The sequence below is a fragment of the Genypterus blacodes genome, unplaced genomic scaffold, assembly GCF_046128005.1.
Source record: "Genypterus blacodes isolate CSIRO-AG114 ecotype Tasmania unplaced genomic scaffold, CSIRO-AGI_Gbla_v1 ptg000111l_1, whole genome shotgun sequence".
In the NCBI taxonomy this organism is placed as follows: domain Eukaryota; kingdom Metazoa; phylum Chordata; class Actinopteri; order Ophidiiformes; family Ophidiidae; genus Genypterus; species Genypterus blacodes.
In genome coordinates, this window is record NW_027466915.1 from 3,587,126 (window position 1) to 3,602,555 (window position 15,430).

Here is a 15,430-nt window from a genome sequence, read left to right on the forward strand (position 1 = left end):
GAGGTGGCACAGCTCTCTCTCTCTCTCTCTCTCTCTCTCTCTCTCTCTCTCTCTCTCTCTCTCTCCCTCTCTCTCTCTCTCTCTCGCTCTCGCTCTGAAAAGGACACGATGTCAAGTTGCTTAGTTGTCCTCGCTGCGGTCTGGATAAGGACAGAATTACAGATGCAGTCGAGCGTAAAGAGCGCGGAAAGATACGTGGAAGACCCTCAGTGCCTGAGGTGTTCATTCAATTGACACTTTACTTTAATTAGTCAGAGAAAGCGGCTTGTTGGGGAAGAAGAAGAAGTCGTCCAGATCCCCTCACCTGAAGTGTCCCTTACCCGGTGACCGTCTCAGCTGGGGAACAAGTGGAAGGAAAAGCACTTGACAGACCCGAGGCTTTGCCCGAGGCGGACCACAGCTCCTATAAAGCTGGCTGAAGGACACTAACACACTGAGAAGTGTCACGATGGAGGTCTATACTACTTCGAGGAAACTTACTTTGCTCTTCCTCACCTTTCTGTGGGCGCTCACAGGTCAGTAATGACTTTTATTTATATTTCATTTTATTTGTGTTTACCTTTTACGGCAGTTGGTTTCATATTCTCACACGCTCTAGATACCCGCATGGTGTACAATGTATATTTAAAATTTTCAAATTATGCAAACATTGGATGTAAAATAAATGATAAGAAATATAATAATAGTAATAAAAATATAATGTTGGACACTCACAATGTATTTTTGTCGAGTGTTGCACACCATAGCCCATAACCGCACTTGAACTGTATTTCTTTTTCAAATAATAATATTGAATTACACAAAGATGACTCACAAACCCAGAATTCCGTATAACTCACAAGACAATAACGGTTGTTCATGACCTAAAAGATACAATCCATAACATTTGTTCTGGGGGTGTTGCTATGTGTGCCAGAGGATGAAAAATGGATTTAAAACTGAAACACCTGTTTGTTTTTCACGGGATTTGAAACAAGTGTGTTACACATGATTATGTCTTCCAGGGTAGAATAATCCCTTTATAGCTGCTGCAACATTGGCTCAGCAGTCACTCTCTCTAGCAATGTATTAAACTCCTACTTTGACTGATCGCTACAGAGTATGCAGCCTACTTTTCTCCTGCCACCATCTTTATCATTACGAAATGGGGTACAGCTGTGTGAGTGTTTTACAGTGTTTTAGGAAAAGAGACCTAATAAATTATTAAGATGATCATTTTGAGGGAATTTATTTTAATTGGATAGGTTAGGCATTGTTTTCTCAGTGTTTCAGGAAGCATTGATCATTTATAGAAGGCTAAATTTTGCCCCATCAGGATTTGTGGTCATAAAGGTGAAAGCACAGTACATCTGATTTAAGAGTTCATTATCAAGTTTAAGATAGTTGCTATGGGTTCGAGCATTGTTTTTGTATTGATTCAGTGGACCCAACCCACCATCAGTATCACTAACGTTTAGTTTTACCTTGTTTATTCTCAAAATGTATCCTATTTTCATATGGAAATCGTGAATCCATTGAAGTGAGTGATCTACCTGTGTGTATAATTACCATGAAACAAGCTGCTGCCTGCACTGAAGCTTTGCCTGTCAGATATGAACGCAAGTGAGAACTCATTTTCCCTGAACTGGCTCTGGGACGCCCAAAGCCCGTATGTGGTTTTCTGCACTGTTGTCAAAACAATCTCACCCGCTGACATAGGCAATCTCAGTGTTGCCTGTTTCACCCCAAGAGAGAGGCAGTGCCTGAGAAATGCTTCAATCTAGCATCCAGACCCTAGGGATATCATTTAAGGTTAGATTCCTCTGAGACATTCCAAGTGGTGATTCCATGATCCACGTCCGCTGGCATATTACCACCAGGTTGCAGTGCAGTGTCACAATACAATAATGCCTTTACAACAGCATTAGACCTTGACCTCAGCATTTGACTCACAATCAGTGGCCCTGCAGGTGTGTCCTGAAAAACTCCTATGGAGATTCAAAGAGGAAATGTTCATGAATAGCACCCTTTGGTAACAGGAAAGGGGAATGTTCCTTCAATCTCCATGTTGTAGCTTCCTGCTCTTAGTAAGCTACAACATGGAGATTAAAGGAGCTTATTCTGTGCCTCAAAAGCCAGAGCAGGGGAGAACGACATCAGTTTGTCAATGTCAAAATAAATTAAATGGCCATGATATTTTGGCTGTTGGTCACCATACTCCATAATTGATGAGAGGTCTGGCAAGAAAGTCAATTCATAGGTTTGTCCTCAAAGTGTTACTCAAATATACATAGTATGATGAAGGTAAAGGTCTCTGACAGAAGTTGTATCCTCTTGGATTAAGCCATTCAACGTCATAGCCCATAGTTTCACAAAGTTAAGCCACATTTGAATCAAATCTTATTTGTGCACATTATGCTGCGGGTTCATTAGGCAGGGTTTCTAATTACAAGCTTTTCTGATTGTTTGAATGAATTTTACCCACTGCTCCTTGTTCTTAAGCAATTAAGTTGATATTTGTTAAATTGCAATGCTATTGAGAAATTATTGTTCTGTTCCAGTGTTATTTCTTGCTTTCCATTGAATACATAATAGTCTTATTGTTATGTAATTACTGCTACACTATGGGATGGAAGTGACTTCTCTTTCAGTGTTGCCAGTAGCATGGCATTTACATGAGCAGAGCCAATACTCTTGAAGCTAAAGGTCTCTTCTCAAGGCCAGTTGTTCATGGCAGCAGTGCGTAAGCTTTGCCTTATCTCTCAAACCTGGTGAAACTACTCTTCTATTCTGGACACACCATCTGGCAAAAGAAGCATCTTCATTTGTTTTCCAGGTGGGTCCCACAGTAGACTTTACTTATTTAACAAGGTCAATCCATACAAGCTTCAAAGGCTCCTTTGGGATGGGAGAGCAGAAAGCTGCGCCGCCACCGCTCATTTTTTTTCTATGGCAGCTCTCTGTGATTTAGAATAGTGAGTGCAAGGGTTGTACGTATTATTTTTAGCTGCATGTGTTATTTTAACTTGGGGCCACATAGGCCAGTGATCCTAAACACTTCACAACAGGTCTTAAAACTTGACATATTTTACCAATATATGACAAAATGACTGCACTTGTTTGTTTCCTGTTTCTCTCCCTATTGTCAACACTCCATCCTAAAATACATTACACTGTTCCAGAAGAATGCTTAATGGAGAGTTATGGAATGTGATTTGTCTTAGTTACAACTATGGCCTTATCTCTAATTGCCTATTTCTTGTAATAGTACTAAATGAATGTGCTGCAAAGCCCCTTTCCACTTTGAGCTGGGATTACAGCATGCATCCCCAGCAACTGGTGCAGTTTTGGTTGAAAGACAGAGATTGAGGGATTTGTTTGTGGTACACATGTGATGGCGTAGAAATAAATGAGCTCATTATTTGTTAAATTAGTTGCAATCCAATTGTCAGTCCTCGCCACTGCCTGTTGTAATTATCTGTATACCCACACACACTCTTGAAGAGAGAATATGCAGGGAGATTAGTGCAGGTTAAATCCTGCGGTGTTGGACAAAGACACTGGGACCACGGTGCTTGAAAGGTAATACCCATCTGAAAATGTACCATGTCATTGCTTGATCATTCTTATCTCTTAATTTCTCTATACTTCACTATATAAATCTCTTTGTCCAAGTCTCATCAGTTATGCACACGTGTAGAACAAAACCTCAATCTTACTTGATTCTAAAAATACTGCAATTAAGCTTGGGGACATGGAAACACCTTCATGTAATTAGAATCCCTTAATTAAAGTCAGTCACAGGATTAACACTGATTAAAATCTAGAGCAATCCAATATTGGCTTAGTTTTTAAAAAGCAGTTTTGACCTCGCAACAGCTCATCCTAAACTCATCCATCACAGGCTTCACACCTGCCCCACATTCAGACAGGTACTAATCATTCAGCTATGATTTTAAGTCTACGTAAACATTCATTCCTAAGGGGTAAATGTGGGATAAGTTGTGTGAATGTTACCTGGAGGCAACATGGCAGTAGTTTGTGTGCTATGTGTAACCTGTTGTTTGGATGTGATGCTTTGTGTCACCTGTAGGAGTTTGTGAACTAGTCTCACAGTCAGAGCAGTTATTAAATGACTGCAGGTAGATAGAGACGGTGAAGTATGAAGTTGTCAGTGTCCCTGGGCTTTCTATGACGTCCCATCTCCAACCGTGGTCCCTAAAGGAAGACGGCCCCCTCACAGGGGTCATGAGAAAGGCAATGGGCGACTTTCCCAACATTCTGGCCTCAACTAGTGACTCTCTTAAAGGCACAGGCACTACTTTATTCCATCTTACTCTTCTTCCTCCTTCTCTCTCTCTCTAACTTGCTGTCTCTCCTCATCTCCCTCTATTGGAATGGAAGTGCCAGCCTCTGAAAATGAGCGGACCAAAGACGCCATGCTGTATATGTTTTTTTATATGGTTTGGCTATTTCTCCTCCGGGGGTGATTGATGCCTGCAATGTCTGATAGAAATCTCTTGTGGACAGTAAAACATGATTCTGTGTATTGTTTTGCATACGATGTTCCAAAACAAAGCTATTCCCAGCTGATGTTTGCATCTGGCCTTTTTTAGACAATAGAAGTTCCCTTCGCAATGGATTATATTTCCCCTGAAGGATCTAAATAAATAATAAATAATCATTAAGAGAAAAAAAAACTAGAGATGTAGTTTATTCATAGAAGCATCAAGACTTTGTCCCAAATCATAATAATGAATTGTGCTGCTGAAATGCGTATAGAATGCAGGATTGCAGTGTCAGAAGCTGAGACCTGTCTCCTAAGTTAAGGGACTGGCTAATGACTATTTAGAGTTAAGGGAGCTATGGGAAGCTTATCAGTTGGCTATTATGGTCAGTCCGGCCACATTGCTGTCTTTTCTCCTTCTTCCTTCAGCCGCACATTTAAGGAGACTGCTGATGTCAGAAACCTCCTTTCCTACTAGACAGGGAATACTGTAGAATAAATGTAGATTAACCGCATTTGAATGATCCCAATACTTGTAAATACCAGCAGTAGATTTTAGTTACACAGTTACATGTATGAGTTTTGAACCCTTTGCTGCTGTGTGTCAACAGTGCTATTTCCAGTGACACTGACAGATGTCGCAACAAGACGTCAACAACAGCCACAGCCACAGCCACAGCCACATATCCGTCTGACCCCTCCTTTAAAAAAAGGAGTTAATAGTGCTGTGGACAGACGGGAATTGAGGACACGGGCTTAGACAAGATACGATGTTTTCCGTTATTCTTACTTGGAGGTTCTTAGGTGGGGGTGGGGGTGGGGGTTGGAGACGGATGGCCTTATGGATTCAGTCCCACTGACATAATCTCAGTTCTCTGCTTCGAGTGTTTGGATAGAGAATCATCACGCTGTCATATATTTAGAACTGCGTTTACTCTCATCTTCCTAAGTTTTGTTTACAATAAAAGTCTAGCAATAAATGAATTTCAGTGTATGACGTGATAAATGTCAAAATCTGTGGTTAAAAGCTTTTGTGAGCCTGTGAAAAAACGTGAATGCATTATTTAATGTAAGCGAAGGTAAAGGTTAAGGTTTGCGTAAAATGGGTTGTCCTAATGTTTATTCTCCCATAATGTATTTGTAAATCATTTCTGCAGTGAGGTTACGAATAACTTAGACAAAAAAGACCTTTTCTCCTTTCTTGAGTCAATATACAGTATGTACATTGATCCACTATAATAATTATATTAAGATAACACAGCAATGTGGACTTAATAGTGTAAAGGTAAATTATTATTTTTCTTTGAGAAGCAAATTGATCTTTTGTATTGGCTGTGATGCCCCAGGAAGTACAGTTTAATACATTGCCTGCATACATTTACACGTGTGGACATACACACACACACATACAAAATCTCTTATGCAAGCAGACCAGCAACTATTCCACATTGTCACCTGTGTACTGATTGATTTTCATTAAACATTAGCAAAAGTATAATTACAACAGTCGGATGAAACACAGATGGAGAAATAGTGTGTCACTGGCAGCAGGCAACTATGTAGAAAATGTCATTATATTCACACTATTAAGCCGAGGCCTGGAGGGCTTCTGTGCTGTATTGTGCTCTCACTGAGGCAGAACGAGTGAGGAAGCACTGATAGAGAGACAGCAGGAGGCACAAGTAAGGTTTATTTGCCACAGGGCCCTGAGAACATCTCACCCCACCAAGAACAAAACCCTCCACCAAAACCCCGACACTGGTAAATATCATTAATTGAAAGTAACTTTGTGTTGACTGTGCAGTTTGTATGCTGTACCTCAAATTCCCCTAATCCAGCTTCAGGTGTCGCTCATATATTCCATCAGTTAATGATTTCCCTTGTCTCCCAGAATGCCTTCAGGCAACCAGGCACCATGGAATAGTCATGAACTTGTTGCATTTAGACAGAGGTTACATGTGAGCAGAAACAGCTTAAAGAGACACTGTATTGTGAAATGTCTGTTCTCATCAATTTAATATTTTATATGCCGTCTACTTGGGGATCATACCCCATAATAAACTGCTCCATCCACTCCATGTGACCTGTTATTACAGTACCTCCATGGGGAAACAAGGCAGTGTGGCTGAGTGGAAGGTGCTGTGTTCAGGTCTCTTCTCTCTTCTCTCTAAGGTTTCATTCTTCCCCGTGACTGTGTGGCGTTCATCTGGGAAGTTCGGTTTATCCCACTATCAAAAATGTGTTTTGGGTTCATTTCTCCTGACGTTGCCCTTGACCAAGACCCGAACTTGGTCATCTGATGCTGTATTGTGTCCGCCCACTTCTGGTAATACAGGGTGTCAGGGTCCTGAGTGTGATCCAGGTTTTCCTGCAGTCACAATCCCTGAAGGCCCGTGCCTGCCAGCATAAAAGAAATCTATCCATCATTTCAAAAGCTGCTTTCTGTAGCACTCAAGAGGTCAGGACTTCCTGTCACCTCAGCACTGCATTAAATGTACGTCTCTATACACATAAATCCATTTAATGAATAGAGTATGTCATTTGTCTTGTTATTATTTATTTTTTAAGAAAAACAAGATGTGAAATGGTGTAGTCCCTTGGTGGTGTTTGTTGAAAGACATAATATTGAACTATTGATCTCTTAAGAGGGACGTATTTGTCCCTCTTCTCTTATAGGTGTCTTTTATCAACATTATTACATCTCCCCTACCTCCTCTTCCTCCCTGCACTCTCTTTTCTCTTCATCTATTGTCCATCCCCCTTCCTCCTTCTCCTTTTCGCCTCCTTCATCCCATTTCTCCTGAGGGCTTCAGCTCCAGCATATCATCAGCATCAATGTCTCAGGTCAGCCAAGAGGGTTAGAGTGAGGGGGCTTTGTTATTCCAGTGTGTGTGTGTTGTTCCAGTGTATTGGTGCACGTGTGTGCGGTGTGATTGAACATCCTTTTCATGTGTGTGGATGTGTGTAGTCCTTCACCCCTTCACTTAGTGTTTCGTGTGCATATCGTATATATGTTGTTGTGTTGGCACTTGGCACTTGGCACTGTGTGTGTGTGTGTGTGTGTGTGTGTCTGTCTGTCTGTGTGTGTGTGTGTGTGTGTGTGTGTGTGTGTGTGTGTGTGTGTGTGAGTTGTATACAGTCCATTGTACCAGTCTTGACTCTGGAGCTCTTGGCCTTTCATGTGTTTTCTCCTCATACTTTCATCCCTCGCTCTCTCTCTCTCCATCTCCTCTCTCTCCATTGGTTCTGTCCTCCCTGGGTGGTGTGTATGTAATTATGAGCTCTTATCCATTTCTCTGTCACACACAGCTACACTCAGGAGAAAGCTTAGTTGATGTCATTATCTCCGGTAATGGCTCAGAGGTGCAGGCGCCCCACCCCTCACACCCCCAGCTCCGCCACGCACCACTCACTACATATAATTGTTGTTTATTGAAAATGTCTCCCACAGCAGCACCCTACCCTCTCAATCTGTTTTTGACGTATGCACTCCCTCCCACAGACAGAATCTTGATAGCAGATATGTTTTAATATGCTGCTAATATGCCAATTTTCAATATGCAGAGGGTCTCCGCCAACGCTGTCATAATTGGATTTCTCTTCCTTCACTTTCGATCCAAGTGAGAACAGCCCTCAGAGAAAACATGTTTGCCACCAGATTAAGCGCAAAGTAGTTTCAACAAACACTCCAGGGTTCAGGGGACTTTGTGTCATTTGGCACCAATGGTTACAATCCCGTCATCGAAGGGACACTTCCTGTCTTTTATAGTAAATGACCTTACAAGGGAATTGATCCCCACTACTCAGCTCAGTCTATACACAGAACTCACTGCTAATTGTTCAAGTAAAAGGCTAGATCAGTTTCCTTACATTGAATGTGTGACCGTATGTCTATTTGTGTGCCTCTCCATGCCAGAACAATGGCATTGCAATTCATGTTCAAGACAGGAAAGTGAACAAGAGCTTCTGTTACAGGAAATACTAACTTTGGATATCATTCTATGTTCTATGTTGAATGCTACACTCTGCATAATGTCGCCGTTGCCTTTACTGTGTCCCCTTCTGCATCCATTTAACTCTTTTCTGAAGTGCCTGCATCCAACACTAGTGTACATGAGCTCTGAAGTACAGCAGAGGCAGAGAAAGCCCCTATAATCTCCCCTGCACATGTGTTTGAAGTAGAAGTTTCTCAAATGAATGCCAAACAGGATCTATCAGGATTAAGTCTGGATTTGAGGCATTTGAACTTACTGCTGACGCCGGTTCGGAATGGAAATATGGAAATGTTCGCCACTTGAGCCACAAAGTGTCTGTCATGTCGGGGGGGGGGGGGGGGAGCTTGTTTTCTGAGCCACTTTTACAAAACAGAGCCTTTTTTAGTGGGCAACAAGAGAAAGCCTTTTAGTCATCATTGATGTTTTGAGAATTCATTAGTGACTGGTCATTACGTTCACTGATTTTTCCAGGCCCACCCATCCATGAGAAGCCATTAACCTCACACATTAAGAGTAATTAGGCAAAGCTTTGACTTTTGAAAATGTATTTTCAGATGGTGTTTATGTGGATGTATGCATGACATCCTAAAGGCAATTGGCGTTCTACATTAGGCGATTCACCTCAAGGTGCTCCATGTCGGTATTCCTGAGAAACTTTCATTCTCATTGGTAGAGATGTACTGTACGTTTGACCGTTCAGTTAAGAGAGCTTTTTGCAACTGTAATGAGTGCTTGAAGGTGTTCCTGTCAGGAGGGATCCACACTCACATACATTTGTGCGGTAAATACTTGAACACAAAGCCTTATGAAATGTCACATGAAATGAAAATCCTCATTTAGACACAATATGCTTTGGGTCCTTCTCAGAGACCCTTCGCCCGAGTCACTTTATTCTCCCTTACTTTTGCCCTACACCCCAGTTTCCATGACACTCCCACCAATTCTCTCCATGGGAACACTTTAATCATGATGGCAGATCCATACATCCCCCTCCCCCTTTACACACAAACACATGCACTCACTCATTTTAACACGCATCCTCTGGGAGGACGAAAGGCAAGGCTCGTCTGATCCATAATCGCTCTCTCTCGAGTTTCGCCCACACACCTCCTCCGCTATCATGATCTTCAGGAAAATAACTGTACAGATTCCATTCCATAATGGCATCCACGCACACACTGAACTCACAGAGGAGCACTAGTTACCCCTCCTGACACCTCCTGTCACTGAGCAAGACATCACACAGTGTGGCACAGGAGAAATGATCAGAACTCCCCTTAACTGCTGAAACTTGTCGCTCATCTGTCTTTTACCTCCTCCATAGGTTAAAAATAGACCCAAGCTGTCAAGTGCTGTTCTTACTTTCACTCTCTTTCTCTCTCTCTCTTTTACTCATTTTCTTTAGCTACTATTGATTTTGCTGGTTGCAGCAGTTTTTTGGTCATTTCAAGAGAAATGATTGCACGTTCCACGGCAAATGAAACAGTTTTTCCCTTTATTTCTTATGCAAATTACAGCTAAAGTGTGCTATGCAAGATAAGAGACACCACGTGTATCAAATACTTGAAACCTCAAGCAGCTAAAAGATAGATTAGAATGTACAAATGTTCTTATGGCTAAAATCTTACTGCATCCATTTCCCAGTACTGTACTACTATGAAGGGGGTGTGTGTAAATGTGTGTGTGTGTGTTTGTGTGTGTGTGTGTGCGTGTGTGCGTGTGTGTGCGTGTGTGAGAGAGAGAGTTTTGTGCATTAATTGTTGTTGGACTTTGTTTGCTTTTATCTTGAAAATATATTAAAAAGAGACCACTAGCTACAGCTTTAATTTGCATAATAAATCCAGTGAAGGTAAAGAATACAAAGCAGAGAATCAAAGCGGGGAAGGAATGTCCGTTGTTTTCAAGGGGAGAGGTGAGGACGGATACGACTGAAAAGACTGATATCAATGCAGCCTTTGTTTATCTTTCTTCATCAAAGTTTGCAAATGGAGTTATGTCATCAATTCCCGGCAAAAAACAAACAAACAAGCAACATGCATATCGTGTGATACGTGTTGTGCTTGAGTACTTTGAACTACCATGGGTTGATTCAAATATGTAGCTAAAGAGAAACAGACTTCATTCTGATCATTATTAAAGGGCTTTATATTCCCTTTAGCGTTTGATATATGGGCTTTGTAGGACCACTATTGTCTTCATGTGTTATATACCTGAAATTGAACAGGGCTCTTGTACCTGTAATGTCTTCTCAATCCTTTAGCATAAGCCAAACAAGTATTCATCATCCTGTTTTACCAAATGCAAGTTCTTAAGCAATCTTTAGTTTTTGTGTTAACTGAAATGACCATCTGTTCATGTGAGCAATTGGGGTTGTAAAAAGACTTGATACTGTCCAGTAGGCTGAGTCACCTTTTAATTCATGTACTTCACTTCAATTATTCACTGAAATGTGAGTCGTTCATACTGTCTCAACCATTCCTGTTTCCTCCAATCACCTCTACTTTCTAGTTCCTCTGTAGACTGGGTGTTTGTCTTACAACTATTCTGCCACGTTTCTCTTCATCGTAGGTTTATGATTTATTTATAGCCATTGGGCGGTGTCACAGACAACTGCTGTGGGCATAACCCGAACCTGACATAACTCACACACTCACACAGCACTTACTGTCATTATAATCTCATTTCTTTGAGAGATAATATGATGATGGATTTGCCAAATACATCTCAAGCATCTGCTGAGATGATCTCAGGATCGAGCTATTTTTTTCTGAAGGGAACATGGTCGCGAATTTACCTGAGCGACCATGTTCATGTGCTTACAGGGAGAGGAAGAGTGGGAACAAGTGGCAGGGAGAGAGGGAGAGAGGGAGTAAAAATGAAGAGGGCATTAGATAGAGCCAGATACTGAGCAGGAGATTTGACTGTTTAATCGAGTCGGTGAGGATTAGAGCAGGATTATGCAGGAATTGTGACATAGCAGCAAATTAGCCTGGGAGCTTTAATCTGAGAGGTGGGCAAATCCAAAGCACCCATCCAGACTGTAAGTGTGTGTGTGTGTGTGTGTGCGTGTGTGTGTGTGTGTGTGTGTGTGTGTGTGTGTGTGTTTTCACATACATGTAAGTAATAAAGTGTGGTTAAAACAGTTGAGCTGCTCAAACAGGTTCATTTCTTACTGTTTTTAACAACAAAGCAACAGAAGATCACAACATTAATTATTATTACGATAAGCACCTAATTTTATGATTAACTCACACAGGACATTTCCATTGTCTCTTTAGATGGTTGACTTCTCACATAGACGATGGACTAGAATGAATAGATTCAGACAGTAAAAGGTCTCCTTGTGATCCAGACACATAAAGAAATCCCTACTGTAACATAATTGCAGGTTTCTATCTAATTTCCTTTGAGTCGCCTGAGGATGACCAACAGCTTACGTGTGTTTTTCATTCTGAGCTTTACTCTCCACTAGCTCACCTCGTTTACTGTAAACTGGGGTGTTTCTGCTGTGAGAAACATCGTATGAACGCTCAGTCTAGATAGAATAGAAATTAGAATTTTTTTCAAGACATAAATTCTCTCCAAAAGGAATATTAAAAAATCCATTCTAGCACCCAAGAAACTCCGTAGGTATAATTGCATTGGGACAGAGGGAATAACAGTCAGGTAAAGGCCAAATATGAGGTAAGCCGTTCCAGTCCTGTGAGCAGTGGAGCTCAGATGAAACCTGATCAGAGCACGTAGGCGAAGCACCCATGAAGGCACAAACAGTCCAGTAAGATCTCCATATGCAGTGCAGTTGGCCCCGAACATGCACACACACACACACACACACACACACACGCATGCCCGCACTCTCACGGCAACATATGCATGAGTGTGTCGCATGCAGAGGACAGGATGAAGTTGCTTACGTAAGAGCCTCCTTTCTAGAACCTTGGACTCCTTTTTGCCCTTCTGCTTTGCTTTGGTTGAGCCCCTCGACCCTAAAGTTGTGCCCGGCTCATGTCCATGTGAATCAGGCCTCACACACCTCGCCACCCCTGACTTACTTGCAGGTAGAAGAAAAATGCTTGGGTTTGTTTGCTACTCTTCTAAACCATTTCTATCGGTATCCTGGAACTGACAGAGAAACATTTTCCCCTTTGATCTCCTGGTAGGATAGACCCATTAATTTGACCAAAGGGGATCTCTAATGATACCATGGGCAGGGGTTTGTTACATTCTGAGGTTTTCTTACAGCTTAAAAGAAGACAAAGACAAGCAGCCTCATTCCCTTTATGTGTGTTTTCTTTCAAAAATGTTGCGCTCTTACCCTCGTGTCTAGAGTTTAAACCCAATCCCTCGCTTTCCTGTTCTGCTTCATCTGTCAGCACTAACAGCAACATGCCTTACAAAGAGCATTGTACACAACCGTAAATGCAAACAGAAATTATTGAATCATTTGAAAGATTAGTTAATCTAATCTTCTGTAAATCTATCAACCCCTCCTGTCCGTTTGTTGAACATGGCAGGGTAATTCCTGCTTGCCTTTGGGACCCCTTGGATCCTATTCACCTCTGAGTGGAGAGCAGGAGTTCACTATTGTGTGATTTCAGTGCGCTTCCCCCAATGGATGCTCACTGCTGCTGTTGTTTTTTACACAAAGCAAAACAAAAACTACAAGGCTCCTTTAGTAATATATATTTTTTGGGAAAGAAAGCAATGTCTTTGAGAGTCCAGAGTGCTTGGTTTAGTGGAAAGAGAGTGTCCTGCATTATGCATTGAGGTTGATATTTTCATCACAAGGGGCTGTCAGGCGTCATTGTCGCTCCTGCCCCGTCAGCACAAATTGCAATGTGTTCACGGATTGTTGTTTTGGTTTCTACTCTGATCCGCTCCCCTCACGGAGTATGTGTCTATATTTTTCTCCTCTATGTCGCTTGTGTTATGGAAAAGGAGTGAGATGACCCAGTGGTTTCCATTAACTGCTCCTCTTTCAAAAAGTGGTGTGTGTCCTGGTCTGGGAAGAGTCTTAAGTTGTGGAGTTTGTCGTGACAAAGCTGGTCCTCACTATAAGGCTACCCAGGAGAATGAAGCCCTCCTCAGGAGCCCATGCATTATTTCACACTGCTAGTGACAGCCCAGAACACAGGCACAAATGCCAACAGACGGCCGGGGTGTCAACGAGAGCCTAGTGTTGATGTGTGTGCATGACTGTCTGCACACAACCTTTTAAGTGTGTGTCTTTTCCAGGCTTTATGCTACTGCTACTGTGAAAACCCACAGTATACAGTGTCCTTTGCAGCAAATATGCATAGGTTAGGCTTGGGATTGAGTGAGGTTGTTAGGTGAAGTCCTGTGAGGCCATAAAAGGTGAATGATTAAACAAAGAGCTATTGCCAAGTCTCGAAGCTTTTTTTGATGATGTGTGTTTGTTTAGGCTAGGCAGGCTTGGCTTCAACCTGTTTCTCTATGCAGGCTGTTGTTACTCCACCTAACTGCCACAGTTTCATCTGACTCTCTCAAGGCACAGAGACCTGTGATGACTTGGTCCGTCTCTTCTTGATTATCCTTGATTCCACCTTTTATTGAGTTGCTGGAACACTGACTCATTTGTTTCAAATGAGAAAATGATGCAATGCTAATGTTGACTGACAATGACCGCATTATTTAATTAAATGCAATCAAATGTGACAGGACTTGAGTTATTACTCTGAATTGAGGATGGTTTTCTATGACACAGGGATTATTTGGGGTTTTTTGGTCACTTCATTATATTCGAATGTATTTGAGAGTTGTAGGTCTGCCTCAGTGTTCAATCTGCATCTCAAGATTTAATCTAGTGGGGGCACTTTGAAAAGCTGCATTTATGTAGATTCTTAGTCATGTTCCATTATCAAATAGCTATACCATAGATATTTCTCCTTTTTCCCCCTATGTTCCTATTACATGGTCATACAGAAGCAGGAAAAGCCTCGGCCGGATTGACAATTCAGGAAACGTGCACAGACCACCAATGGCACAAAAATCCATTGATGAATGAAGCGAACTTCATGGTAAATTGGCAGCATAATCCAAACAATTAGCAGTTAGTATAAGTAATTACCCTGTTAAGGCCACATAGGCACATGTAGAGGAAAGCCTCCAGTATTGTGTGTTGCATGAAGAAATCAACCATTGCATTTGACAGGTAAACAGAACAATAGTCTTATATGCAATATGCAAGGAGGAGGGAAACAGACGATGCTGTCATTACACGGGATGTAAATAAACGACTTGAGTCCGATGTGGAATTGGATGGGACAGGACAGCATCCAGACTTAATAAATGACTCTGTGTCTTAAAGGATGTAAGACTATGGGATGATACAAGACCCAATTGGAGCTTGCGAGCACACTGCTTCCCCTTAACTGAATGGAAGGAAAATGAAGCAACATCGATTCATTCAAAAATGTCCCTTTGTTGCGATTCAGGAACGTTTTATCAATTATTTTATACAGTATATCATATATTGTGGTATATTCTGAAGACCAAGGGGTTGGGAACCTTTTTCCTATCGCGGGCCATTTTGATGTTTTGATTGCAGGGTGGGGTGGGGGGGTGGGGGGGTTGCATGCTTCGAAATATGCGCTGTGATTGAACACAAAAACTGTTGTTGACAGGGGGGGGGGGTATCAAACGGCCGCGGGCCGGAGGTTCCCCCACCCCTGCTGTAGACCCTGGATTCCTCAGTGCTGCAATTTCCTTGACTGTCTGAATTTCCCTATCAAATCCAGCTGATAAAGAGACAGAGATGCAGGGAAAATGTGAGAAGAATAATGAAAATAATTGGAAGATAGAGGAAATAACAGTGAAATTGCAGACATGAGATAGATGGGATTTGTCTATCGCACTCCCAGTTAGTCAAGGAAGGCAAAGGCCCTGTGAGTATGCTGCTTGGATGTGTGTATTTGTGCGCGCTTGCCTA

The 15,430-nt window shown here is 41.9% G+C and overlaps 1 protein-coding gene across 1 annotated transcript in view; it reads left to right on the forward strand.

Annotated features, from left to right (window-relative positions):
* The first annotated feature begins 87 nt into the window (after positions 1-87).
* Positions 88-15,430, forward strand: part of esama (endothelial cell adhesion molecule a) — a 38,148-nt gene continuing 22,805 nt past the window's right edge. Inside the window, exon 1 of the mRNA XM_076161356.1 lies at positions 88-515. Coding sequence (XP_076017471.1) covers positions 449-515 — 67 coding nt within the window. The 5' untranslated portion in view covers positions 88-448. The remainder of the gene's footprint in view (positions 516-15,430) is intronic.